The sequence below is a fragment of the Gekko japonicus genome, unplaced genomic scaffold (genome assembly GCF_001447785.1).
Source record: "Gekko japonicus isolate JY-2015 unplaced genomic scaffold, Gekko_japonicus_V1.1 scaffold498, whole genome shotgun sequence".
Taxonomy (NCBI): domain Eukaryota; kingdom Metazoa; phylum Chordata; class Lepidosauria; order Squamata; family Gekkonidae; genus Gekko; species Gekko japonicus.
The window spans coordinates 274049-302030 of NW_015177022.1; the positions used below are offsets into that span (position 1 = coordinate 274049).

The following is a 27982-nucleotide window of genomic DNA, read 5'->3' on the forward strand; positions in this document are numbered from 1 at the left end:
CTAGCAGTTTGAAAGCAAGAAATTGCAAGTAGATAAATAGGTACCACTTCGGTGGGAAGGTAACAGCGTTCCGTGCACCTTGGTGTTTAGTCATGCTGGCCACATGACCACGGAAACGTCTTCGGACAGCACTGGCTCTTCGGCTTTGAAACGGAGATGAGCACCGCAACCCTAGAGTCGGATTCGACTGGCTTTCGAGCAAGGAAACCTTTACCTTTATACCAAAGCAAGAGCAGCATGTATCTCACAATAAGGCTTTTTTTTGGGGGGGGGGACCCCTTCTCTTTGGATATGTACACCAACTAGGGCTGCCAAGTGGGGGCGGGGGGCAGGTAAACCCCCCGCTTTGGAGGCCCGATTTCCGCCACCGCAGAATCGGGCCCTGGGTGACGCGCACGTGGCGCGCGCACACACACACCATGCCGGCCGGGAGCCCCCCGCTCCCGGCGAAGAATAACTTGGCAACCCTATAACAAACACCAGCAAGTTGTGAACAACTTATGGCATCCACAGCAGGGGGCTTTCAAAGCAAGTGACAAGATGCAGAGATGGTCTGCCATTGTCTTCCTCTACAGAGTCTTCCTTGGTGGTCTCCTTTCTAAGTGCTGACCCTGCTTAGCTTCCGAGATCTGACGAAATCAGGCTATACCATACCATTCCACATCTTTCACATTGGTTAGAGAGAGGGGGGAAAGTTCCTTCGAAAAGGTTCAGTATGAAATGTATTTGCACTGGGTAAATGCATTTTATACTGAACAACTTTTCTTTGGCTCACCATAAGTGGTCAAGTTAATAACAGAAAGGGAGAGAGAGAGAAATCAGATAAAGTAATACAGCCTTTGTCTAAATCATTAGCGGATGGGCTCTGAAGCGCCATAACTTGGTCAGACAAGCTCAAGGTTGCACAGCTTTTCGCTCCCAGAAGCTCTGAAGCATCTCTGGGCTGACCCACCATTTTTTCAAACCTTGATTTAGACAAAATAATAGACTGAAAATGATGGCATATTTTGTACAGGCTTAAGATTCCATTTTACAATGTTGGCAGATCTAAAAACTCTTTCAAAAAGAATGTGTTCAGTGTTCATGCTTGTACCTGGCTGCCAAATCACAGTTCAAAATTGGGTGGATATGTATATCCCTGATCATGGATGGCATATGCGCTAGCTGTTTATCAAGAGTCCAGGACTCTGAGTCCTAAATCATCTATCAACATTTTGTACACACAAGCTCTGATTCTAGCACAGGGAACTGTTATCAGTTTACACTGTGTAACTGCTTTGAGTCTTGGTGAGAAAGGTTAGGGTTAGTAAACACTATACGATGAACATAAGAACATAAGAGAAGCCAATGTTGGATCAGGCCAATGGCCCATCCTGTCCAGCACTGTGTCACACAGTGGCCAAAAATACCAGCCGCCATCAGGAGGCCTACCAGTGGGGCCAGGATGCTAGAAGCCCTCCCACTGTTGTCCCTCCTCAAGCACCAAGAATACAGGGCATCCCTTGCCCCAGACTGAGAGTTCCTATCTATACCTTGTGGCTAATAGCCACTGATGGACCTCTGAAATGTGCTATAGCAATACATTTGTCTGTATACGCTACCCTCCAAAAGGAACTCTAACTGGAACAGGCCAGGCAAAAAACACTGTGCTGGGCTCATAATCTTACTATTTTTACTTTTAAGGAATGTTCAAACCACTGCTGCGATGCTGCTACATGTAAACTGAAGCCAGGTGCTAAATGTGGATATGGGGACTGTTGTGAAAACTGCCAGGTAAGTCTTGGCTTTATATCCTCACTGGCTTGGGCTTGCTCATAGACAGGAAGAATGCTGGAAATGAGAATGGTCTCATACATTCCCCTGAGCATGCTCAGGAGCAATGTTCCCTCTAAGCTGTGGAGTCTTGTGAGCAAAAAATCTACTTTGTGAGCTACTGGCATTAAAGTTGTGAGCAAGTGATTTGGCTACTGCATAAATTAGTTTGTTCGGAGCCATCCCTCCTGAGCTGAGACAAAAATTTGTGAGTCAGAGGCTAAAAAACTGTGAGCTAGCTCAGACTAACTCAGCTTAGAGGGAACACTGCTCAGGAGTGCCCACACCTTAAGGATGATACCTGCAAGGCTTCTCCTATGGCCTTCTAGCCCCCCTCATCTCTAGTTTCTTCCAGTCATTCACTGGGGAAAAGATGGCTGGTTGGCACTGAGCCCATTACAAGCAAACCCTGATTTTCAAAAGGGGTTTGGTTCAACTCATAATGAACTTGGGAATTCCCTCCCATGCTAGAATTCCCAACCAGCACTATCTAGAATCCATTTCTATCCTGTTGTTTAGGAAATTAAGACAGATGAGGACTGAGAATTTTTACATGTCTCTGAGACTGGTTATAACCAAAAGTATTGTGAAACATGTTTGTTAAACTTTTCTTCTGATTCAATGGAAACTGATACGTTGCTGTATACTGCTATACTGATGCAGAATACAGAATAATCTTTAAGAGCTCCAATGTACTTGTACTGACACCATGTGGACCTCCCTGTAATACCTCCCTGGAAACCCATATCTGCACATTTTGGACAGGATCTTAGTCTGTTTGTGGTCCAAACTTTACTCAGATGGGGTCCTGGCATACATCTATGATATCACTGCAGCACAGCAGGGACTGATGCTCATGAAGAAAAGGTTCCCTTCAGTATTTGCCTTGGCTTTCATCCTCAGGAATGGATCCCACATTTCAGCCCCCAACCACCTGCAAACAGTATATAGATGAGGAAATGACTCTAGGGTTGCCAGTACAGCCTCAGCAAATGCAGGGAAATTTTGAGGGTGGTGTCTGGGGTGGATGGAGTTTAGAAAGGATGTCGTATCACTTCCGGGTGATGCTCTAGGATTTTCCCCAATCTTTATGGTAAACTATAGAGACATAGGTAAATTCCTGGAGGGTCACTGTGGAGGCCATTTTCTGGACATTTTTTAATTGTTCTCCTCAGTTTTTCTAGGGTGGGGGACTGCGACCAAGGACAGAGGGGCCTGAGTTCTCCCAGAGTTATGGCTGATCTCCAGACTACAGAGATCAAGTCCCTTCGAGGAAACGTCTGCTTCAAAAAATGGACTCTGTGCATTATATCCTCACTGAGCTCCCTCCCCTGTACAAAACCCTCCCCAGGCACCTCCCCGAAGAATTTCCCAAGCCAGAGTACTGGGATTCCAGTCTTTCTTTACTTGACCCTAACAGCAGAAGCCTGGAATGTTAGTCTCCGATTTACATCTAGAGAAAAATGTAACAAGTAATGAGGTAATGGACGATCTTTCTCTTTGTCTAACAGATCAGAAGAGCGGGAGCAGTATGCCGGGCAGCTAAGCACGACTGTGATCTGCCAGAATTGTGCACAGGCCTCTCTCATCAATGTCCAATCGATCGCTTCCACGTGAACGGTTATCCGTGCAGAAACAACCAAGGTTATTGCTACATGGGGCAATGTCCTATCTTGCAGAACCAATGTACAGCTCTTTGGGGAACAGGTGAGGGATTTCTAAAGTAGCAGAACTCAACCACTTTGAATGCTTTGAAAGCAGCTTAGAAATCTCTTGAAGACCTGCCTCCTGAGCCTTGCTGTCTGTGCCCTCACCCTCAGAGGCGAGTGGGTAGCAGCTAGGCTTTTTCAGTGGTAGCATCTTGCCTTTGGAATGCCCTCCACACTGAGGCTTGCCTGGTGTCTGACATACTGTCTTTTAGGTGCCAGGCCAAAACAGTTCTTTTACCCAAAAATTTAACTAAGGGGTTTTATATCTTTTGGGCTGTTTTATGGTCTGCTTCTGATCTGAGGTCTATTTTATGGACAGTTTTAGGGTGCTGAATGGTTATTTTATACTGTATTTAAGCCCTAGCTAGCTTTTAATGGCTTCTTGTTTTTCTTTTGTATTGACAATTTATGATGTTTTATGGTACCAGGGCTCTGGAGCATATCAATTCACCAAATATATAAACAAAGCAATTTTTCTGAAACTCTATAGTAACAACCATAGAGATCGAGGAAATTCCTATATCTTCAAATGGGAAATATAGGGCTGGATCCAGAAGTTCCCAGTGTTATCAGTAATGAGTATGGGTTTTATCGACTACATTGTGTGATTTATGCAAGCTGCTTTTGATGCCTGTTGAACAGCACAGGGGCAAATATATTTCAATAAATACATAAATTTGGTTCATACAATTATAATCCTACTAGGAATAAGGCCCGTTGTGGAAATAAATACAACGAGATCTAGAAAGAGGCTCTGAGAGAGTGCCAAGGCCTTGGGCACTCAGCATCAATGTGCTGTGGTGACCTCAGCAGGGTATAATGACACAGAGTCCACCATTTTCTCCAGAAGAACTGATCTCTGCTACCTGAAGAGCAGTTGTAATTTTGAGTGATCTCCAGCCCTCACCTGGAGATTGGCAAAAATTGTTACCCAGGAGGAAATGGCTGGTCTGGTGGAGTTTGTAGCATTGTACCTGTATGAGGTCCCACCCCTCCTCAAACCTCACCCTCCCCAGGCTCCACCCCTCAAATCTCCATGAATCTCCCAACATGGAGTTGGTAACCCTATCTCCTACCCAGCCAAGCATCAACCTGCCATTATCTGCCCCTCTGATTTCAGCATTGCATCTCCTTCCCCCTTCCTCCTGGAGATCAGCTGTAATTCTGAGTGATTTCCACCCCTCTCCTGAGATTGGGAACAGTGGTTCCCCAGAAGGGAATGGCTGGTTGGGAGGGTGGAGTCTATGACATTGTACCTGTCTGAGGTCCCACCCCTCCTCAACCCTCACCCTCTCCAGGTTCCATCCCTCAAATCTCCAGGAATTTCCCACCAGGAGTTGGCAATCCTATCTCCTTCCCAGCCCATCATCAACCAACCTTTATTTCCCCCTCTCTTCAACTTTCTATTTCCCCCCCCACACACACACACACACCTGCAGCCTCTCCCGTGCTCTGAAGCCCTGACTGCCACAGAGTCCACCATTTTCTCCAGGGGAACTGATCTCTGCCATCTGGAGAGCAGTTGTAATTCTGAGTGATCTCCAGCCCTCACTTGGAGATTAGCAACAATGCTTCCCCAGGAGGAAAAGTAGTCTTTCTTTGCAATGGGGACCAAAGCAGCTTACATCATTTTTTGACTTGCACAGCAACCCTGTGAGGTAGGTTAGGCTGAAAGTCTGTGACTGGTCCAAAATTACCCAGCCAGCTGCCACAGCAAGAATCTGGGTCTAACAGACACTGCTCTGAAGCGCTGGCTGCAACGCCTAGGGTAGCCAACCTCCAGGTGGAGCCTGAAGATCGCCAGGTATCACAACTGAATTCCAGACAACAGACCTCCCCCCCCCAGAAAATTAACTGCTTTGGATGGTGGCCTCTATAGCCTTCTGTTCAGCTGAAGCCTCTCCTCTCCCCAGACTCTGGCTTCCTTAGACTGGCTTCCTTAGACACAGAATCTCCGTACCTGGAGCTGGCAACCCTAGTCAGGACTGGCCCTAATGAATTTTCTCCCAAAGGCCAAAATAGGTGTGGAAAAGGCCTTTTACCGACAGAACCAAACTTGTTTGCCTAGCAACAGGCACTGAGGGGAAAGTAGGGTTCCCAGTGGGGAAATACCTGGAGATTTGGGGGATGGATCCTGTGGAGGGCAGCGTCCAGCTGACTGTGGAGTGGCTGAATTTCTGCTGCCTCCAGGGTTCCCCCATGTCTCTGGCTTGTTGCCTAGCTGGAGTCTATATTGATGCTGCCTCGCCCGAATGTCCCTCTTTTCCCGCACTTTTTTGGTGCAGCTGGGACGTGTAGGCCAGCAGATGAGGATTGCTCCTCTCTGGAACTACAGCTCAATTAAGCTTTCTGGGGGAACATTTTAAACACAGAGACGGCAGCCATCTTACAGATACAGATAACTGCCATTTCGTTACACCTACCAACAACTACTGAGGGGAAAAGTTAGTCTCACACAGGAGGCAACTGTCTTCGTCAAGAGAGAAAGCCATCTGCCAGAAATTCTGAGAGGGCCCAGAGGCTGAAGGAGTGGGCCGGGAAGAGGCACAAACCCAGCACCCGGCCAATGGCACGCGAGTACTCTTGAGTGGCAGTTGATGGGCCAATGGCTGAGGGAGGGCATTTTACAGCGAATGGGAGTGCATGGAATGTTGCCAGACTAAATTGAAATTATGTATAAGGAGAGATTCCCTGATAACTAAATGTTTTTTGACTCCTAGGGGCCACAGTAGCTGCAGATTCTTGTTACAAGATAAACCTGAATGGGGTGTATTATGGACACTGCAGGAAAGCAAATGGCACATACATACCATGTGGAAAAAAGTAAGCAATGGGAGTTTTTATTTTTATCTTTTTTCTTTACCACTAGGAACGGTGGGGTTCTTGATAAAGGTTTATCTGGTAGAAAGCAATTCTAAGCTAATGAAAATGTTGACCTTCCTTTGCTATTCTGCCCTTGCTTTAAATTAGTGATGACTTCTTGTTTCCTATTCAGAGATCTGAAGTGTGGCAAATTATACTGCACTGGTGGTTCCCGAATGCCTTCGACTGGAAGCCTAGTAGCGTTTGACTCCTGTAAAGGCAGTTTCCCAGGCAAAGGAGAAGAAGACAATGGAATGGTTGACCCTGGGACCAAATGTGGAGAAGGCATGGTTAGTAAAGCGTCATCCGTGACTCCCTCTGAAAGGCCCAGCTCAGATGTGCAGCTAGTGAGGCTACTGCGGCTGGAATGCCATTTTATAATGTGTGCGAGAGAGTGTGTGTACGTGTGGCATGTGCTGTCAAGATGCTTCCATCTTATGGTGGCCCTATGAATGAATGTCCTCAAAAATTACCTACTGTTAACATCTGTGGCTTTATTTATTGAGTCATCATTCCATCTCATGTTCACCATCTTTTTCTACTGTCATTAGTATTGTTTTCTTTTCCAGTGAGTCTTGCCATTTTGTTACCTACTGTTAACAGCTGTGGCTTTCTTTATTGAGTCATCATTCCATCTCATGTTTGCTCTTCATCTTTTTCTACTGTCATTAGCATTATTTTCTTTTCCAGTGAGTCTTGCCATTTTGTGAAGTGACCAAAGTAAAGTAACCTCAGTCTCCCCATTTCAGCTTCTAGAGACATTTCTGGCTTGATTAGATGTAGAACTCACTTATTTGTCTTTTTGGTGGTCCATGGTATTCATAAAACTCTCCTCCAACACCACATTTCAAATGAATCAATGTTTTTTCCCTGTCAGCTTTCTTCATTGTCCAGCTTTCACATCCATATGTAGCCAGTTTTGGTGTAGTGGTTAGGAGCATGAACTCTAATCTGGGAGAACCAGGTTTGATTCCCTACTCCTCCAAATGCAGCTGCTGGCGTGACCTTGGGTCAGTCACAAGTTCTTTCAGAGCCTGTTCTCTCAAGGGCAGTTGTCAGAAGAGCTCTCTCAGCCCCACCTACCTCACAGGGTATCTGCTGTGGGGAAGGGAAGGGAAAGGAGATTGTAAGCTGCTCCGAGACTCCTTTGGGTAGTGAAGGGCAGGGTCCTAGTTCCATCTACATAATAATTCTGAATTTTAGATCTCCTTTGTTCTGTTTTTTATTTCCATTTTTGGGGCAGCACACTGTTCATAAAGTTTTTATTTCCTTCAAGTCTTTTGTATTGTCTGTATTACAAATGTGTACATGTGCATTGCTAACACACTACCGAAAAAGTGATCTTCTTGTATTCATTCATACAGCTCATCAATATTTTTTTTTGTTTGATACTTTCTCATCAAACAAAATGTGCATTTGTTTCATGTACTTGTCAATAAAACACCACACAAAAATAACCGTGATGCAATTGTATGTATAATCATACCAACCTTGCTTTTCTATAGTGTTTGATTAATGCAAAAATTCCACATTATAATGTATGGAGTGGGGGTGAATGGGAGAAAAACTGGAAACTGTGTCAACCTGTACATGATCTAGTTCAGGAATCAGAAATTTTCCTGGGTAAGCCAGAATTTAGGAGGACTGAAATACAGAGCAGAAGAAAGGAACTATAAAGGAGAAAATGTTTCATCCTGATTTTTTTCTGCACATGCTGGCTTTTGTCGCTATATGCAAGATCTTTTAAAAAATTATATAGTACCCTGGTCCTAGGCCCTGGAAATAGCATGCTGTTTTCTAAAAAGTTAGGCTATTTTTTTTTTGGATTACCTGGTCTTTGACTTTCAGGTCTGCAGCCTGGGACAATGCATGGAGATTGAGAGAGCCTACAGATCCACCAACTGTTCTGAGCAGTGCCAAGGACATGCAGTAAGATTTACATATTTATTATTCATCAAGATCAGGGGGATAATAATGTCCACTGATTTTTGATTAGGTTTATTAACATCCTAAGGCTGTGGGGTCGTCAGTATAGCACGACGTACCTGCATTTGTTATCCTTTCAGTTTTCTCAGTGGACCACAGAGCTTCACTGACTCAGCTTCTGGCTCTTCTGCTCTTAACATCACTTTCATCTTCCTCCATCCCAGCGCCCCAGTCCCAAATAACATCAAGCTTAGTACCATAAGGAAACACAGTATTCATTAGTTCAGACTGCTGCCATCAAGAGCAATAAGAGGCACTTGACATGCCAATTTACTAACCACAGAGCTGAATAAATACAGTTTGTTTAGAGAAATTAATACCAAAAGGCTTTTGATGTACTAATGTTAGAGATGGATTGCTCATGATTTGGGAATAGTAACATTTATCTCTGCATTGAGCTCATATTTTGAGGCCAGGAAATAGGAGTTGCAATTAGTCTGGATATGTTGGTGCAATTAGTTCTGAGCTACAGTTGTTAATACTGTATTGTTTATTTTGCTCATGCATTTTCAAGAATTGCTAGCCACTGAAACCCAGTGTTTGAAAGGAATGATGTCAATATCAGTGTTTTCTAATTTTGTAATTTAATCTTATTATACTGTATATTATATGTCTAATACTGGCCCTATTGCATTGTTTTAAATTTTGTAATCAGTCTAAGTGAGGAATGCAGGTTATAGATGAACGAATATTTGGGACAAACAAAGAAATATACAGGAATGTCCCACCACCATTCTTGGGTTTCCACAAATGATGGCCGAAGCTCCTGCCCCTGTGGAAGGATCTATCTGGATTTAGTTTCACTTTGCTCAAGCAAGGGGTTAAGAGCTCAGAACAGATGTGAGAAGCTATTGTTGGCTTCCCTTTCATGTGTCCATCATGAAGACTAATGTGAGATTTGTGCTTCCTTAGGTCTGTGACCATGAATTGCAATGCCAATGTGAAGAAGGATGGGCACCGCCAAACTGTGACGACCCCACTGCAAACAGATGTGAGTTGAAAAACAATGCAGGGCAACTTACCATGTGTCCTGACATGATTACACAGAGTGTTTCCCTGATCCATGTAATTGGCTACTGCTAAAAGTCAAAAGCAGGGAAAACACTGAGTGTGCAGATGGCTGGACAGGGGAGGGGCCAAACTGAACTACACTGTGGGGAGAGGACTTCTCATAGGGTTGCTATTTTTAGCAACAGTCCTTTGTTTCTTACTGTATCAGGGCCAGCCTGACGATGTACACAAACTAGGTGGTCGCCTCGGGTGCTAGGCTTTAAGGTGCCCTGACCTGGATGGCCCAGGCTAGCCTGATCGCATCAGATCTCGGAAGGTACACAGGGTTAGTATTTGGATGGGAAACCGCCAAGGAATTCCAGGGTCGCTATGCAGAGGAAGGCAATGGCGAACCACCTCTGAACGTCTCTTGTCTTGTAAACCCCTATGGGTTTGCCGTAAGTTGGCTGCAACTTAATGGTGCTTTCCACCACCATAGGAAATGGAAGTGAATTTCATTTATCTGATATGTTATCTGTTGTAGTGCTAACCAGAAGCACTGTACACCTCAAAAAAGTTCAGTTGTCAGTTGCTGGGTGGTTTCCTTCATGCAGTGTGATTGTATTCAGAGCAATGATATTTAAAAATCAATAAAATGTCAATTTTAACGTTTGTATGAATAATTTTGAATATGAAGTAAATAAAATAAAAGTTTGCTCTAGACCTCATTTTTCTCTTTATTGAATTTGTGTGTGGTGGTGGTGGGGGGAGTCGCAGTTTACTCATAGTGCCAAACGCCCATGGGCGGCCCTGTACTGAAGTCCCATCCTTAAAGTCTGGCTCTATACCTAAGACCAGTATAACATTTCTTCTTAGATGTTGCTTCTGCAGGACAAAAATGTGAGAATCCTTTGTTGCTGCTGCTGAAAAAGAAATGGTTAGGGATTACAAAAAATAATAGGTTGTGTAGGAAAGACATCACAGAAATCTGGGATCACAGCAAGTGTAACCAGTCCAGTTGGATGCAATCCTGTTGAACTCTCACCAGCTCACTAATGGCTGTTGAGAAGATAAACTCCCACTTATCACAGGTTGGTGGGAAAGGCCTATGTTTGAAGATGCATGCTTTGTGAGTCATACTGTATCACGTAACTGTGACGTACTCCCCCTCTAAGTGAACAAGAGATTGTTCCTTTTGAAAGAAAATAAAGGATGGTGTCTCATACTGTATGAGTTTGCAGGTTTGATTCTACCCTTGTTCAAAAATCTCATGACTGTGTGCATAACTCCCTCCCCCTTTAATCCTCTCAATGGTCCTGCTTGGTAGGTTAGACTGAAAAATTATGTGACTGTTGCAGGTCAAGCTACACCTGATATGGTGGGTCTGTTTTCTGTTCTGCACATCTTTTGCTCGCTCTGGTGGTTAGGGTTAGGGTAAGGGTTTAAATCTTCAGGGTGGCATGCTGGACATATTTTTCATGTAATTCTCCCTGAACAAATTAAGAACTTTTTGTCCTTTCCCCGCTTTGCAGATATCATCATCATTGTTGCTGTGTTGGTGTCTCTTGCCGTCACAGGAATCATCGTTTTTGTCTTGTACCGTTACCAGATTATGAAGAAGAAACCAAACCAAAGGTAAAGCCGTTCAGCAAATAATTCTCTGTCAAATCTGTAAAGACAGCCTGGGAAGCCAGATCTCAGGGTTGTGATCTGGCAGCTGCATTAGTTTATTTAAAAACTAGCACATTTAATGCTGAGTTCTAAAAACCTTCACATTTGCAGCCACAAGACGAAGCTTCATTGTGCTAAGGCATATCGAATGAAACATAATGTGTTTGAATCACATGGAGGCCCTAGCAATCCCAGGACCCCTCTTTGCCAGTCTTTTTTTCTCCTTGCTGGGACTAATTACTGCTGCAGTGGTGATGGCTGGGTTTGATTAGTAAAACAGGTGGGGGGGAGAAAGGTTAGGGTCTCCCCTTGGACCACTGCCTGATCTGAACCCAGTGCACGTGCTTTTTGGATTTGAAAGTGCTGGGAAGATCCAGTCACAGATCTCTCAGCATGTTGTCTAGTTACTCATTCAGTGAGCACCAAACAGGAAATGTAGGCTTGGAGCCACCAAAAGATTTCCATGGATGGAAGGGATTTCTTCCCATGGAGTGTGACCCCCCCCCCCCCCCTCCAGGTTGGAATTCCCGGAAAGAGCATGAGGGGGAAGTCAGATACCTGCCACAGGAGAGGGGGATTAGTGGAGATCAGGGGGGGCCCCTATGCATGCATGTAAATTCTGTGGTGCATCCAAGGCATAAGCTGGGTGGCAAAGATTTGGAACTATTCTGGGGGGGGGAATATGACGGTTAGTATTTATTTTAATATGAAAGCAAGTTCCTAGTCCTGACTGTGTTGAACAACAGTTTTAAATACCTTACAGAAACAGAGGAACCAAAAGGAGTCTATGTGGGAGAAAGGAAGCCTTTTCACCATTTTGTTCCTTCCTGTGTACTATCACCCTTCCTCTTCATCTCTGTAGTTCCCTAATTGTCTCTGAACATTTATTCTTGGCATTATTGTGGCTATGGGATGCTCTGAATGTAAACACAGCAGCAGCACAGCAGGAGGGAGGACTGAATATTTCCCATACTCAAAATCAGCCCCAGCTTACTTTTGCTCTGCAGGGGGAAAGGTATTGGGTCTTCTTGGGTCCTTGTATTGTGAAAAGCAGCTTTGGGGGAGGCAGTGTTCATTAGAAAAAGGAACCTGTCTGTTTGCATTGCAAATCAACTACATTTGGAAACCTTGCAACTCCAATGAAGTTGATGCATAGTCCATGTATCTTCCTCACCATATCTGGATTGGCCCAGACTTTGAAATCTCTAGAATTTGAATAGCATTAAACATATGAAGCTGCTTTGACCGCTGATGCATATACCAGAGAAAGGTCTTTCTCTCTGCTCCCTGTGATTCGTTAAAGCTTCAGATGCCAGGAATTGAACCCAGGACCTTCTGCAGGTCAAGCCTGTGCTCTGTCACTGAACCACAGCCCCTTCCTTAAGTCCCTGCTGATATTTAGTGGTTTTCTGACAGCATCCACAAGAACATGAATGGATCTGCAAACCTTGGCTTCTCAGGACCAGAGCAGAAGAGAAGACAACATATGAGCCCTGTACCTGTTCTTCCGGAGGTAAGAAACAGCTCACTGTTTAAACGGTTGATGAACTAAATAGTAAATAAATAAGTAAAAATGTTCACATTGTGTCTTGTTTTCAGGTCAACCCTGCAAGTTTACTTATCCCACCGCCTCCACCACAAGCAAACAAACCACCGTTTTGTGTTGTAAGCAAAAAGTGGATTGAACCTTTATCACTTACACCATGGACCATAAGAAATATTGCTAACATAATAAAATTGAATAAGCAAAATCAAAGATAAAAGTGATGTGCAACCCTTCTGTCTGCCAACGAAGTATATTTACACTATTGAACACTGCTCTTCAAATTCAACAGATGATGAATACGGCCCCATAATAAGCCCTTGCAAATTAAAAAGATTTCATGTCACAGAAAAGATAAAATAAAATCCTTCTTCCTGACATGCTGTTTTTCCGCATGCAAGAATATGTGTGGGCGGGTGTTTGGATTTAGTGGTATGAATCTCCCTTTTCAGCAACTCTCACCTAATTTGTCTTTCTATCATTCCTTAGAATATTCCAGGGGAAGAATCCAAGCACAGTGTGGGTGTCTACCAAAATGCCAAAATGGTAAGAACTTGAAGAATCTGAGTGTGACCAAAGAACACAGAAAGAGCCCTGCTGGATTAGATCAAGGGCCCATCAAGTCCAGCATTCACAGTTAGAAACCTTGGGACACAGTTTGGGCTAAGATTCCAAATCCCGTGTAGCAGACACGTGTGAGGTGCAGGTTCTACTAATTTCTAATGTGTGCAGTGTGAGGACATTATGACTTTAAGTGGGTGGTGCTTAACATAACATAGATCCTAGAGGGTTGTGGCAGATAAACAGAGTCAGGGCTGAAGCAGCAGGTCAGTTTTGTTCCTTTTCGTGCTGATTTCTAAATTATATAAATAGTTAATAAAGTTCATTTTATGTTGTACTGCATCCTGGATCCTGACAGTTTATTCACAAAGAATGTGACATGCAGTTCCCAATTCAGATCATGATTGTAAGAGAAGGGATGTCAGTCTTTCCCCTGCACCATTTTCCTGACCCAGTGATGGGGCAGGTAGCTCCACTGGAGAAACCGATGAGTATACACCTGGCTGCTAAACCACATGAAGTCTGGGATGTAGATAAGGCTGGAAAGTGAGGATTGCTAGTTGAAAGTTGCTGCAGACATAGTCTTTGGACATAGGGGGGGAAGAATTCAGCCTCATCCTTCTCAAGGAGTTGACGGCTTTCACACCAAGGTGATTTGCCTTTCAAGACTAAGGCTAAGCTCAGATAATGCTTGCTGTCTTGTCTTCCAAATCTGGCGCAAATGTTGTTGGATAAGCCCATTTCTTTCTTCTTTCCTTCCAGCCCATCATAAAACCAAATATTCCACCTCCTCCTGTTCCAAATGCCAAGCCAGCTTCATCTCCTGTTACAGGCAGTTCAGTAAGTCAACTTCTGAATAGTCCTGAGAATTCCACCCCTCCCCCTTTTCTCCTTTCCTGATATCAAGGTGCTACATGCTCTAATCAGTGCTCCTTTTGGTACCCCCCCTCGGAAGATGTATGGGGTGAGGGGAAAGGCCTGCAAAAGAGAAGGGGAGAGGAGAGACTCAATACCCCCTACAGCGCAGATGTTATTTCAAGTTAGGAGTGGGTATGGTGTTCTTCTTTGCAGTATTTCCCAATTAGCCTGGAATGCATAAAATTTTGCTCTCCTCAGTGACAGCTTGTAGTGCCTTTTGGATTGGGCTAGTCTAGCCTCCTCTTGCATATCTCAAAAGCTAAGCAGGGTCAACCATGATTAGAATTTGGATGGGAGACTGCTAAGGACATCCAGAGTTGCTATGCAGAGGTAGAACAAAGTTTGAGTCCAATGGCACCTTTAAGACCAACAAAGGTCCCAGCCACACGGGGGGGAGGGGGAATGCGTGGCCAAAGTGCGGCTTCTGGAAGCCACACCAAAATAGACACGACGCGGCGGGATCCCACGGATCCCATGAGCCGCGGTGCCATTGCTCCCTGGCACGATCAGATGCCGGGGAGGACGCCACGGTCGGGAGACTGAGGCAGCCGGCTGCGCATGCATGTGCATGCGCAGTTCGGCCAGGAGCCGGGGATGTGCCGGCAGAAGGATGTGCCGGCGATCCCACGGCCGCGCTTGCCGTGGCCGTTCAGGTAAGACCTCCTCAGGAGGTGGTTTAGTTTAGGTGTGGGTTTTTGGCCGGAAGGGCCGGATCGGGGACAGGCGCACGTTTCCCAGATGTTGCGGTGGGATCGCGCCCGTTTGCTGCGCCCCTGATCCGTCCCTCTCCCGGCCCAAAACCTTTTGTGTGACCGGGGCCAAAGTTTTATTTAAGCTGACACCTTAAATAAAATGTTGTTGGTCTTAAAGGTGCCATTGGACTCAAACTTTGTTCTGCTGCTTCAGACCAACATAGGTCTGAATCTGTGCAGAGGCAGGCGATGGCAAGCCACCTCTGTTTGTCTCTTGCCTTGAAAACCCTGCAGAGACAGCATATTTCTGGAGTGGGGCCCAAGCAGTAAAGATCCTCCACGGCTCTTTTTTTTAATTTTAATTTTGTGCAGAATGCTGAGCATGTGCAGTTTCTTGCAGCTTCTTCTGTTCCTTCCATTCACATGACATCATCGTCCCCTTGATAATATCAGTGCACACAAGCAAAAAGCAACCTTGTGATGTGATTGTGTGATCTGTCCACATTCTTTGAATACTAATGCAAAGGAGCAGTGAGTGTAAAACACCACACACATCACCACACACAAAAGAAATGGGAAAGCAAACTGCACATATTCCAGTTCTGGAATTAATTTTAGAAATTCTCCAATCAAAATGGAATTGAAGGAGCGAAACATCACAGGGAGAGATTTTGGAACAATATGAGACTGGAACAGGAGAAATCCACTCCACCCTGCAGAAAGTGCCACACAAACCTTAATTGTGCCTAGCATTTGTGCTCAAGAACAGCTTATTTTCCAAAGGGATGCCTTGTTGAAAGAGGGGTCTCAACTGTGTTCTGCTCTTCTCATTGCCTTGTTGAAAGAGGGGTCTCAACTGTGTTCTGCTCTTCTCATTGCATACCCACCTCTTACAGTTCATCCATAACACTGCTGTGTTCCTAGGAGAGGGACCACCTCTTCCACTTTTTATGTTGTTTGAAATAGCCCCAGTGCAAAATCTGCACCTCCTCTAATGCTAATTTTCAAGGCTTCTTTTTGCTCTGGATGCTTTTCTTGTGGGATCTCAGAGATTGGCCTGCAGTAGAAGAGCTGGGTTCAAGTCCAGCAGCACCTTAGAGACCAACAAGATGTTCAGGTCACAAGCTTTTGAGAGTCAAAGCTCCCTTTGTCATGTGGACCGTGGCCTTTATGGAAGGCGCGTTGTAAGAAATTGCTTCCCTTATGAGCAGTGACTGTGGAACAGCCCACCTCTGATTAGGTCAGTATAACGGAAGTCATTTGACATAAAGGGAGCTGATCAGAAAAATATGGCACTTTTGTTACAGGCAGCAGCAACTAACCCGGTTCCCACTCCTGCTTTCAAGCGTAAACCAGCTCCTCCACCTCCATCTCAGGTAAGGTATATTTGGCAAGAGATTCCTCCCTCTGGCAAGGAACGCTCCTTGCTGAGGATGTCTGATCTGATGGGGCTGGGGCTCTGTCCTTCACAGAACATCAAGCAGGGGTGAAGAGTGAGCCAGCACCTCAGCCCTCTCTAGCTTTCCCTGCCTCTAGGAAGAGCCAGTTGGGGGGGGGGAGCTTTCAGAGAGTTCAACATTGCTCCAGAGACCTCCATGAAATTAAGGAAACCATGCGCAGACAGGGAACTCTTCCTCCACTTCCAGTCCCAAATGCCTGTGGACTGCACCAAGTCAGACTCTGGAATTCTGTATTTAAAAAAAATTTAAGAGTTGTATAGAAGAGGAGAAACTGGTTAGGCAGGTTTGACAAAGTCCCCTCCACACAACTGTGAAAGCCACAGGGGGAGCTCAGTTCTTCTTTGTAACTGTGGTTAATTGCCTTTTACTAGCAAGGATTTATTGACATAGTTGAGATTTTTCAGAGAAAAATAAATAAGTTAGTAACATAATCTCCCTGGCAATGGGAAATAGCGTCTACGTAACGGAGTGCTCTGTTTCTGGCATTTATAAATGCTGGATGCTACAGAGGAAATGTAGAACAGGGCTAAAGGCAGGCTCATGGTACTGTGCGTTCCCTGTCATTCCTAATCCAGAAGCAATGGTGATATATACACTTTGTATATACATTTTACAATATACCTTTTATGGTTACATTACTTTATAAGCAAGTCCGTACCCCAAGAATATCTGCAAGATATTCCAGAGAAAGAAGCATGAACTGACTTTTCTTTTAATCAACAAGCACTCATGGGAGGCAATTCCAGAGAAGGGTATAAGTTCTCTGAGATGGTTACAAACTCTCACTCCCTCAAGCCATCCTATACATTCATACAATCTCATGATTTATGAAAGGGGGGGAAACTATATTTCTGAAATAACATAGGTCAGATCAGGGTAGTGGATGGGGTCGCTAACTCTGGGTTGGGAGATACCTCATGATTTTGGGGATTTGTAGGTAGGGCTGCCAAGCCACGGTGGGGGATTCGTGTGTCTTCACAGGATCCCTGCCGCAGGGGACAGCGATATGCGTTGAACCGCTGTCACCAGGATGTGATGCTACACGTTGCTCTGGCAACGGGGCTGTTTGGAGTCCCGTTGTCAGAGCGACGCGTAGCGTCACATCCTGGCGACGGTGGTGCAACGCGTATCGCTGTCCCCTGCGGCAGGGATCCTGTGAAGACGCACGGATCCCCTGCCACGGCTTGGCAGCCCTATTTGCAGGGTGGGGTTGGGGAGGGGAGGGATTTCAGTTGGGGTATAATGACATAAAGCCCACCTTCCAAAGCAGCCATTTTCTCCAGGGGAACTGACCTCTGTTGCCTGGAGATCAGTTGTAATCCCAGGAAATCTCTAGCTACCACCTGGAAGTTGGGAACCCTAGTAATGGACTTGCTGCCTGGTCTGGGCCCCACTAGACCTCAAATAAAGCTCAGTCCCCCACCATGCTTGGACCTTTTTTAGGATGGCACTTTTAGTTTGCCATAATCCCTCGCTTTCTGTTTTGATTCTGGCAATTCTTTGTTTTCCCCTTAGGCTTTGAAACCCCCAGTTAACCCCAAAGTATGAAGGACCAGACTGAATACTATCCTGGGATTTCAAGGAGGCTTTTCTTTTCCCTTGGTTCCTCCATCTGCAAAGGAAACAGAATGGCTGCTATCTTCCTACGGTTCTAATGGTTTTTTTCCCTGCAAAAGAAATGGCAGTGTGTTTGTGTTTGCTAGCTGTCATCTGGAACCCTGACTCTTGAGGGGGAGAAAACAGAAGGGAACTTCTTCAGCCCGGTTCTGTTATATCCATAGTGATAGAATCATGACCTGAGAGATCCTAGTGCATTGGGAGCTCTTTGTGAACTGTGGAACTGAGCCATTAAGATCTGAACCCTGTGATGGTCCTTTAGCAAAGGCCTGTGCCTAGTCTGTATGCTTCCACTGCCACCTATGGACCAGACCAGAGGTTTTTAAAGAGATTCTCCAAGCTGAATGCTACTGAAAACAGACTCCTTCCCAACTAGTGGACTTAACATTGCATTGCCATGGAGTACTGTAAGAGTATGACCTAGCTGTTCACCATGACTCCAGGAATACAGGTTGCTTGAATCAGGGGGAAATTGTTATCTTTCCTGAGCCTCCTCCTTACATTCAGATGCCTCTCTTTCTCAGGAAGCGCAGAAGCAAAGCTCAGATGCCAAGCCTCTTGTGCCTTGATTGTTGCTGAGAAACTGCCACGGTGTGCAATGGTTGCCACCCTTTTTATCCATCCCTGCTCTCGTGTGTAACATAGGTTTAACCTCCAACTGTTTGCAGGTGATGACGCTTTTCTCCATGTTGTGAAAAAGGTTTGCTTGCAGATGTCTGCAGCTTCCACTGCTGCTGATGGTTGGGGAGCAGGTCAGTCACTCACAAGCTGGTGACCTTCACCTAGTAAAGGGCATCATTGTTAGCACTTGAATAGTCCAAGATTTCTTTGAGGCTGATTTTTAGTGGCCTATATACTTAGTGTGTGTACACTGAAAACACTACTCCCAAAAGACCTCTTTCACTTGATACTTGATTTGTGAATCATCTGATTTGTACATGGAATGGCAATACATTGCTGTGGGCATGATTACAAGGAGCAACCTATATTTTCTTTGGTGTGTTTTAATGTAGAAAATTGGTGTAGGGGTTCTACAATCAGATGCACTTTCTAATGTGATCTCGGGGAAAAGCAGATAAACCCATTCATGGGAAAGCCTTGATAGGTGGGGGGCAAGTACTAAAGATTTATATTTAATACTGTTTTTCACAAGTACATTTTAATGTATTTTTTCACAGATATATTTTGATGAATTTTTTTCACATATACACAGTTAACTTTGAAAAATCCCACTGAATGGATTGTCTTTGAGTAAGGATGGAAAGGCATGAAATATTCGAAAGAATTTTAAACATAGCAATTGGAAACACGTTTAACAGTGCTTAGAGTGTTGGGCTAGGGTCTGGGAGACCCAGATTTGAATCTTTACTCTCATGGAAACTTGCTGGGTGACCTTGGGCCAGTCATGTATTCTCACCCTTAGCTGCCTCATAGGATTGATGTGAAATTACAATGGAAGGGGAACGGGGGAACAATGTTAGGTGCCTTTGGTCTACATTGGGGAGAAAGGTGAGGTAAAAAAATAAGTAAAATAAGTAAAAGTAAAAATAAGTAAAAACTTTCTTCCCATACTAATAGTGCAACCCTCAACAGATTTAAACCCTATTAAACCCCCTGAAGTATGTTTGAGATTGTCCTCCAAAGTCTCATTGCATACTATGAAACAGAATTTGGTTGCAACTGAAGCCAAATTTACCATAGAGTTTTTGTACAAATACCAGAGGATCACCTCGACAGCAGTGCATGATGACATCACTTCTGGGTCACATCGAAGTGATGTAGAGACATTGCTGCAATGTTGGCTGGGCCTTCCTCCCATTCCCGGTAAGTTCCCCCCATCCCTGGCAACCCTATGGATGGCAGAGTCAGAGTCTCATGTTGAGAGAGATCTGCCATTGAAATACAGATGGGATGAATGAGCTGTTAAGTGTTTGAAACGCAAATGCATGTGGAGGGCATCCATGCCCCTTTCATTATTAATCTCTGTGTTCCCTGTAAAAGAGGAAATGATGTCATGAAATGACAAAGGTCGTTGACTTGTAGTCACTCGTGCAACAGAGGGTGTACATTTCCTGCTGCTGCTCATGCACAGCGCCTCATTTCACTGAGCCCATGCAGGACAGCTCCTGCTGGATCATGCCTTTTCACTGTAATGATTGTTTCTTCTCCACTCTGTTTATTTCTTCTTCAGAGATGTTATTTTTTAATGTAAATGAGTGTGCCTTTGGTGAATGGAAATTTAAATGTTATTTTTGTTATCTATGGAAAGTATGTATTTGCAAAGACGCCTGTATTAAAATGTTCTTATATAAAGTCCAGACTTTTCCTGGGGGAAAAAAAATAGTTTGTCTTTCCTGTTAATATATTGCTCCTGGCTGTATATAGACTGGAACATCTGGAGGATTCAGGGCCCCCAAACAAACGTAAGCCCATCCAGCCTGGGAACTAAGCCATCACAGTGTCATCTATGGTTGGGGCAAATGGACCATAATTGTTATCAGGAAAATTCCTGTTGGACTGCTGCCCTGCTGCCCCCTCGGGGGGGGGGGGTATCTGAGCTCCCCCTTTGCACACAATGTATAATTAACATGGAATATGCACACTGTATATAGAGTGCTACAGGCCTATACAACTTACAATGCACTAAGTCATAACACAATCCAAAAGCAGCTATCGAGGTATTTTCCAAATGGGAACAGGCTTGTGTGATTTCCCCATTGCCACTGTGGCAGCCTGCATAGCACTGTGGCAACAGGGCTTTCCGTGCAGCAGTTGTCCCTGCAGTTGTCCTGCCCCAGTTCTCCAGCAGCAACAGCCATCCCACCTCCTCGGAACCACTGGGCCTTTTTCAAGATATGTTTTAAAGTGTTAGTTTCATATCATGATATCACTATACTGTCATAACAAGAAGTGTAACTGGTCATGTGAATTCCTAGCATCTACGTCTACAGAACATGTGAAATGACGTCATCATGCTCTGAGTTTCTCTCCCCTGTTCCACTTCCTCGGCTGCCATTGGCAGGGAAACTCCAATACTGTGATGATTTGCATGACGTGTTTTGTATTACCATAAATATTACTGGGGGAAAGAAAAGGAGGTGGACTGCTTTTTCAGGGGCAGGAATGTGTCTAGTTTAGTCCTTGGGTGCTTCCTCATGGAGGATTTTCCCCACTTGCGCAATTGGTGTCTCTGTGTGGCAGGGGGTTGTTTCCACACACCATCCTTTTCTATTAGTGCATAAATCCAGTCTAAAACCAAACTCTAAAAAATTAGCAATAGCCGCCAACCCCCCCCCCATAAATAGGTCCTTTGACACACACCCCCAGCCCAGTGGGCCACCACATGTGGCCATAGAGCTGAGGTTAGCTGATTGACAGCTAGCAAGTTGTGCCGGCCTGGTTTAGATGTCTGCATTGCTTAGCCCTGCTTTACCTAGATCGCAGCACCATTGCCACAGATGTCCATCCTGGTCTGATTCTACGTGTCTGTGATGCAAACCTGACATCTCCTGTTAGAAAGCCTCAACTGCATTACTCTATAGTACATTTCCTTCTGAGCCAAAAGCACATAGTAAATCTACTTTGTTTGGAGGCTTACATTAGGATCTTTTTTCATACTGCCTTTGTATTCTGTTTTAGTAACTAGTCGCTAATGGATTTTTTCTGTCACTTCAGACAGGCCTGTTTTGGTAACCAGCTGCTAGCAGAATTTATTTACCTGTTCATACAAGCCTGCTTGCCTCCAGTGCGTGGTTGAGCTGCTTTTGAAGGAAACTGCTTTTTTCCATTTACAACCCCTTCATTCCACTTCTGAATTGCTGTGGTATGCTGTTTAGAATGTCCATAGCACTTCCTACAGTGCCACTCCCCCCCCACCCTTTTTCACAGTGTGAAAAAGTCTTTCACTGGCTTTTAAAAAACATTTTAAGTTGAGTGCTATAGCACTAAACTGATATAACAGATAATATTATATATGATGGCACCTGGTATTTTTGGCCACCGTGTGACAGTGCTGGACTGGATGGGCCATTTTCCTGATCCAACATTGGCTTCTCTGCAGTTCTTATGTAGCAGCACTTCAGAGCAGTGTCAGCCACCAGGTTCTTGCTTTGGATGCTGAGTGTGTGATTCTGGACCAGTCACAGACTTTCAGCCTAACCTACCTCATAGGATTGTTCTGCAGATCAAAAGAGTGAGAAGAGAATGATGTGAGCTGCTTTGGTCCCCACTGGGGAGAAAGACTGTACTCTTCCTAAGTAGAGGCTGCAGGGTGAAGGGAGGAAATGGAAAGCTGAAGTCAGAGAGGCAGATAAAGGTAGGTTGATGGTTGGCTGGGAAGGAGATAGGGTTGTCACCTGGAGAGGGAGGGGTGGGACCTCAGACAGGTACAATGCCATAGACTGCACCCTCTAAACCAGCCATTTCCTCCTGGGGAACCACTGTTGCCAATCGCCAGGTGAGGACTGGAGATCACTCAGAACTGCTCTTCAGGTGGCACAGATCAGTTCCTCTGGAGAAAATGGTGGACTCTGTGTCATTATACCCTGCTGAGGTTGCCACAGCAAACTGATGCTGAGTGTCCAAGGCCAGGGAACCCACCCAAAGCCTCTTTCTAGAGTTTGTTGTATTTATTTCCACAATGGGCCTTATTCCTAGTTATGTAATATTACATATAATATTTACACAAAAGGGAGTTGTGCTCCTTCCTAATACTCTTCAGAGCATATTCAAAAATGCGGGAGCCCGCAAAAGGAAGGAGCACAACTCCCTTTTGGGAAAATTGATGAATCCATATGGAATATCTGTGAACCAATGAAGACACATCTTGATGAGTTCTGATGTTGGAAGAAGTTCTTACGAAACAGAAGATTGACTCCGGAGAATTTCGTCACATCATCTGAAATAACACAAAGCAATTTGTTGTATCAATGGAATTTGGTATTTTTGTATTGATTGTTCATTAACGTCTCTAGCAACTATTACAATTTGTTTGCATGCCTTGCAGTATTTTTTGCTTTTCTCATGAAGCTGAAACCAGGTATTTAAACTTTTCCTCCATTCCATGGTATAGCCACAAGAGGTAACAACTAAAACATGAAATAAAATACAACTATTTATTACAGAGTGCACGAAACAAGTTGCACATACAATAACTACTGGATCTCAATAATGGTTACACATATATAAGAACCAGAGCACCAAATGCATATGAGTCACTGAAAAAGTGAAGCTCCAAATAATAGATATGTATCAGTCCTGCATATACTGAGGAGCCCACACTCATCAGAGATGGTAACCATGAACCGCTATTCTGTCCTTGGCTGTTGTTCTATTCCCAGTGGGTGTTCATGTGTATACCAGAAATAAAGGGATCATTTATAACTATAATTTGGAGCTACACTTTTTCAGTGACTCATACACAACCTGCTAGGCCTGAAAGAGATATTTTATATTTACATTTTGATGTGTGTGTTAGTACAATTTAGACCACTGAAGAAGGCCCTCTGGGCTGAACCACGTTTGGTCCTGTGGTACATGTAACCATTATTGAGATCCAGTAGTTATTGTATATGCAACTTGTTGCTGTATATTATGTTCTGAGCTTTTATTTGCATTCTATGTATGTTGTTTTTAATCTTAAATTCATTGTACACCATGTCATAAATAATTGTATTTTATTCCATGTTTTACCTGCTCAGCCTTTAAAGTTCCTAACTTGATTTTCAGGTTGTTGTTTCATAGCCACAAGGGGGAGCAAGAGGAAGATTCTGATTCTGTATGCAAAGAAAAACTCTACTCAGTATTACATTACAGTTTCAGGTTGACTTTTCTATAACAGACTTCACTTATCCCTAACTAATTATGAATCTCAGTCCATTTCCTGATTCAGACATGTACATTACCCATGACAGCTTTAACCTAGCAGCCCCCGAAAGCCTTAGACAGTCTGGCGCCAAAACCAATCAATGCATAAAAGCCAGCTCTTCCAGTAATGCATTGCCACAGAAATTAGAGGTTCAAGACTAGTGTGCCTAAAGCAGGGATACATTTCGCAAAAGTAAAACTGGGCTCCAAACTTCCCGTCAGTTGCAACATTAGTAGCAAGGTGGCCAAAAGCAAAGGCTGGGGCAGCTTGAGACATTTTGATGTTCAAGGTGGGAGAAAGCCAACCCAACTGGAGGGGGGGGGGGGGTTCCAGCAGGCAGGACAAATCTGAAATGGGAATTTCAGCCTGCCCAGCTTTTCTCAACTCTGCAGTACATGATTCTCTTCTTCAAATGTAGGAATGCAACCGCTGCACTTTTATTCTGTTTTTATATTCATTTTGCTGTTTGCATCCCACTTTTCTCCCCAGCGGCTTACAATATCATTCTCCCCCCTCCATATTATCCTTACAACAACAACCCTGTGAGGTAGACTCGGCCGAGAGAGAGAACAATTGGTCCAGTGTCACCCAGTGAGATTCCATGGCAAAGCAGGGATTTAGACCTGGGTATCCCAGAGCCTAGTCTGACACTGTAACCACAACACCATGCTTGGTCTTTACAACAGGAATCAAGTGTAATCTAAAAAAGTACAGGTGTGATTGCCCATCCCTAACTGGGCTGCCACAGGTGGAAGGATTTATATATGGCAGAGTCATGTTCCTGCACCCCTGGCTTGGCATGCACACCCAACAGAAGGCCTTGCCATTTTTGGGAATGGAGACCCGGACATGATTTCCTGTACCCCTCATCCACTCTCACCTGGGAGTCAGTGACCCAGCTTCGAAGGTCAAACAAAGATCTTGGACAAGAGGAGTGAAAGGGGGTCATGTAGATCTGGTTCAAGTAATGAATGGAGGAATCAGGAAGATGATTTTCATGAGCACATGGCTGAGTTCTCTGCACTCCACAGCAGGCAAATTGTGCCCTTGGTCCATGTTTCATTTTGTTGTGTAGCAGTTCTGTTTGCCCCTTCTTCTCTCCAGCCTTAATACACTCCTTTGGGTAGTCTGGGCATGAATTTAGGGACATACTGATATGGTCTTTCTTCTGGTCGTTTTGCTCCATCATTTGCCATTGATTTGCAAAGATGCAACAGCAGGGATCTATTTTAACAGGCACTCCTCTATTGAACATTGTTAGTATCATCAGGGAAGAGATGACTCCTTTTTCTTCTGACTGGGGAGAACCCATTTCAGAAATGATGATTTTTCAAATCAACTGAGTATATTCACGAAATTTCTACCACATTTGAATGTTTCCCTTCCTTTTGTCATGATGCCATCCCTCCCAGGCCTGTAGCCAAGATTTTTTTTAATTTTGGGAGGGCCTTTAAATAAGTTGGGGGGCACCCCTGTACCGGCACCCCCCCAAACAAGCAGCCCCACTCCCGCCCTTCCCTGCAACCACTTGGCTTTAGGGTAGGGCTTGGGAGCGGCGGGGAGGGGGAGAATCCTGTGCCAGCTGCCGATTTCTTGGCTCAGGCAGGCTGGTGCCTTGGGGAGGGAGGGAGGGAGGGAGGGAGGGACAGAGCTTGGGATCTCAAAGGACCAACTCAGGCGCAAAGTGGGGAAGGAATCGGATCAAGAGGAAGCGACCATGGCCGGCAAAGAGTGCCATAAATAAAATTAAAAATTGGGAGTTGTGTGTGTGTGTGTCTGGGCTGGATGGGAAGCCAGGGGCCTTGGTGGTAAGTCGGGGGGGGGGGGTGCCCAAGGTTCCCAAGATGCCCCACTGTAGCTATGGGCCTGATCCCTCCCACCTTCTATTCTCACAAAAGCCCTTCGGTGTCTTTTTTCCAGTGTCTTTTTTCCAGACCTTCCAGTGGGTTTTTTTTGGCAGAGTGAGTATTTGAGGCTACCCTGACTAAAACCAGCATTGTCCATCACACAACACAGACTGGGGATCCAAGGCAGGGAAATTATGAAGTGTATACTTAAAATTTTATGCCCTTTGAAAATTTCTATAGAAGCTATGAAGATCATGATCCCTTCCAATATTTGTCTTGTATCCCAGCATATTTAGAGATCAGCTGCTTATTTTTTGGTAGACAAAGGGCATTCATAGATAAATGCTGGCTTATTGACAGCATCCCATGTGCTGCTTAATTGGTACCTCTATCTCAACATGGGTGTTGCTGATGCACTCCAAGGCAGCAGGGTGAAGGATCGCACTGGGACACAGACAGCAAAAGGCTGGGGGGACCCCCTCCCCATGCTTTTAGAGCAATTCTCTGATGAATGACCAGGAAATCGACACGTTGTAACTGACATGAGATCCATAAATAATTCTCTGTAATGCATGACCTCAGCTTTCTAAGGGTCTACGGGGAGGAATACAAAGATTGGGGTATTGATCAATAACATCTATAGCAACTGGGGGGAGGAAGGGGAGAAGAGGCATTTCCCTGGGGCTTGTCTTTTCTCTCTTCGAAAGAACCAGTAGAAATCTTTGATCATTTATTTCAATGGACAGTAAAGATGAAAAACCACATCGTCTAACCACCGAGCAGCTGATTTGTTGCAATTTTTCTACTAGAGTTTGCTGGAGAAAATCCCTGATGATGTTTAAGACCAAAAACAGTTGCAGGCAAGAAAGATTAAACGGAGCCAGAGGGCAGAGTACAGCAACCCCATAATCCCCATTTCTGTCCTGTGTTCTTTCTAGGATGTTTCTGTGGCCAATGAAAAATTCAGCTGCGGAGAAGTGGCAGCATTTAGCATGGTGGCTGACCATTTTGTGACTGATGAGGCGCACTCACTGTGGCTGGCTCGCTTGGACGATGTATGTCCCCAGGTCATCATGGGCAAGTCCTGTATCATTTAAAAATAACTGCGGTGATGCTGTGCCTGCAGACTTGGAGGCATTAAACATATTGACACTGTTATGTCCGCTGACCGCCACTAGGGGACAGTGGTACGCAACCCGAGCTTGGCTCCTTTAGACAATAGGGACTAGGATCCTGAGCCTTCCAACCAGCACCTATCAGAACTGTGGCAGGAAGTCCAAACCTTCCAATGGGACTGGTGGGTGTGCCCCTGGGACTGTATATAGTTGGCTTCTTCGGCTGATGTTGTTGTGTTGTATACAGTAAACTATGAGCTGATAATCACTGAGTGTCTGTCGTTTCTTTTTTTTTTTCCCCCAAGTATTTAGACACATACTCCAAACTTACTTGATCAGACTTCAGTTCACAGGCACTCATGTGAGAAAACATTTAAGTATTTTGGATCAGCTTACACTGAGAGCTCATTTGTTTATTTATATTTATTTATTTATTTTTCACATTTGTATCCCGCCCTCCCCAATGGGCTCAGGGCGGCTCACAAGGGCAAAGTAATCAGCCGTGCCATAAATAAACATCTAAAACATAATAAAAACAACTAACATTAAAAACAACAACGGTGCTCAGTCACTGATATCATAATCCAAGATGGAATTGGAATCAACACAGTTCCAGGTGGTACTCCCATGAATGGCGACAGCTTATCAGATCTTCTTTACATATTCCAGGATCTTCACCAGGGCCTCGTCCGTGCATCCTTAAGATACCATGACAGTGGTGGTATAGTGGGGCGGCGGCTCAAAGGCCTGGCGGAAGAGCTCCGTCTTGCAGGCCCTGCGGAACTGCATTAGGTCCTGCAGGGCACGGATCTCCCCCAGGAGCTCGTTCCACCAGGTAGGAGCCGCCACCGAAAAAGCCCTGGCCCTGGTCGCAGCTAATTGCATGTCCTTGGGGCCCGGGATGACCAGCAAGTTTTGGGCCCCCAACCGTAGTGCTCTTGGGGAAACATGTGGGAGAAGGTGGTCCCTCAGGTAGGCTGGCCCCTGGCCACATAGGGCTTTATAGGTAAGAACCAGCACTTTGAAGTGGATCCGGTACGCTATCGGCAGCCAGTGCAGCGCTTTCAGCACAGGCTGAATATGGTCCCTCCTAGAGAGACCCATCAACAGCCTGGTTGCAGCATTCTGCACCAGCTGCAGCCTCCAGATTTGCGACAAAGGCAGCCCCATGTAGAGAGTGTTGCAGTAGTCTAGCCCAGAGGTGATCGTCGCATGGATCACTGTGGCCAGGTCATCGCGGTCAAGGTAAGGGACCAACTGCCATGCCAACCGAAGATAGTAAAAGGCTGACTTGACAGTGGCTGCCACCTGGGCCTCCATTGTTAATGAGGAG

General features: G+C 44.9%; 1 protein-coding gene across 1 annotated transcript in view; it reads left to right on the top strand.

The window, feature by feature from the left end:
• LOC107124339 (zinc metalloproteinase-disintegrin-like ohanin) overlaps window positions 1–18608 on the top strand; it is a 79142-nt gene extending 60534 nt beyond the window's left edge. Inside the window, exons 14-26 of the mRNA XM_015427784.1 lie at window positions 1684–1773; window positions 3324–3519; window positions 6242–6344; window positions 6517–6673; window positions 8232–8312; window positions 9282–9360; window positions 10892–10994; window positions 12447–12543; window positions 12630–12695; window positions 13063–13119; window positions 13897–13974; window positions 16052–16120; window positions 17720–18608. Coding sequence (XP_015283270.1) covers window positions 1684–1773; window positions 3324–3519; window positions 6242–6344; window positions 6517–6673; window positions 8232–8312; window positions 9282–9360; window positions 10892–10994; window positions 12447–12543; window positions 12630–12695; window positions 13063–13119; window positions 13897–13974; window positions 16052–16120; window positions 17720–17752 — 1209 coding nt within the window. The 3' untranslated portion in view covers window positions 17753–18608. The remainder of the gene's footprint in view (window positions 1–1683; window positions 1774–3323; window positions 3520–6241; window positions 6345–6516; window positions 6674–8231; window positions 8313–9281; window positions 9361–10891; window positions 10995–12446; window positions 12544–12629; window positions 12696–13062; window positions 13120–13896; window positions 13975–16051; window positions 16121–17719) is intronic.
• Window positions 18609–27982: the final 9374 nt, after the last annotated feature.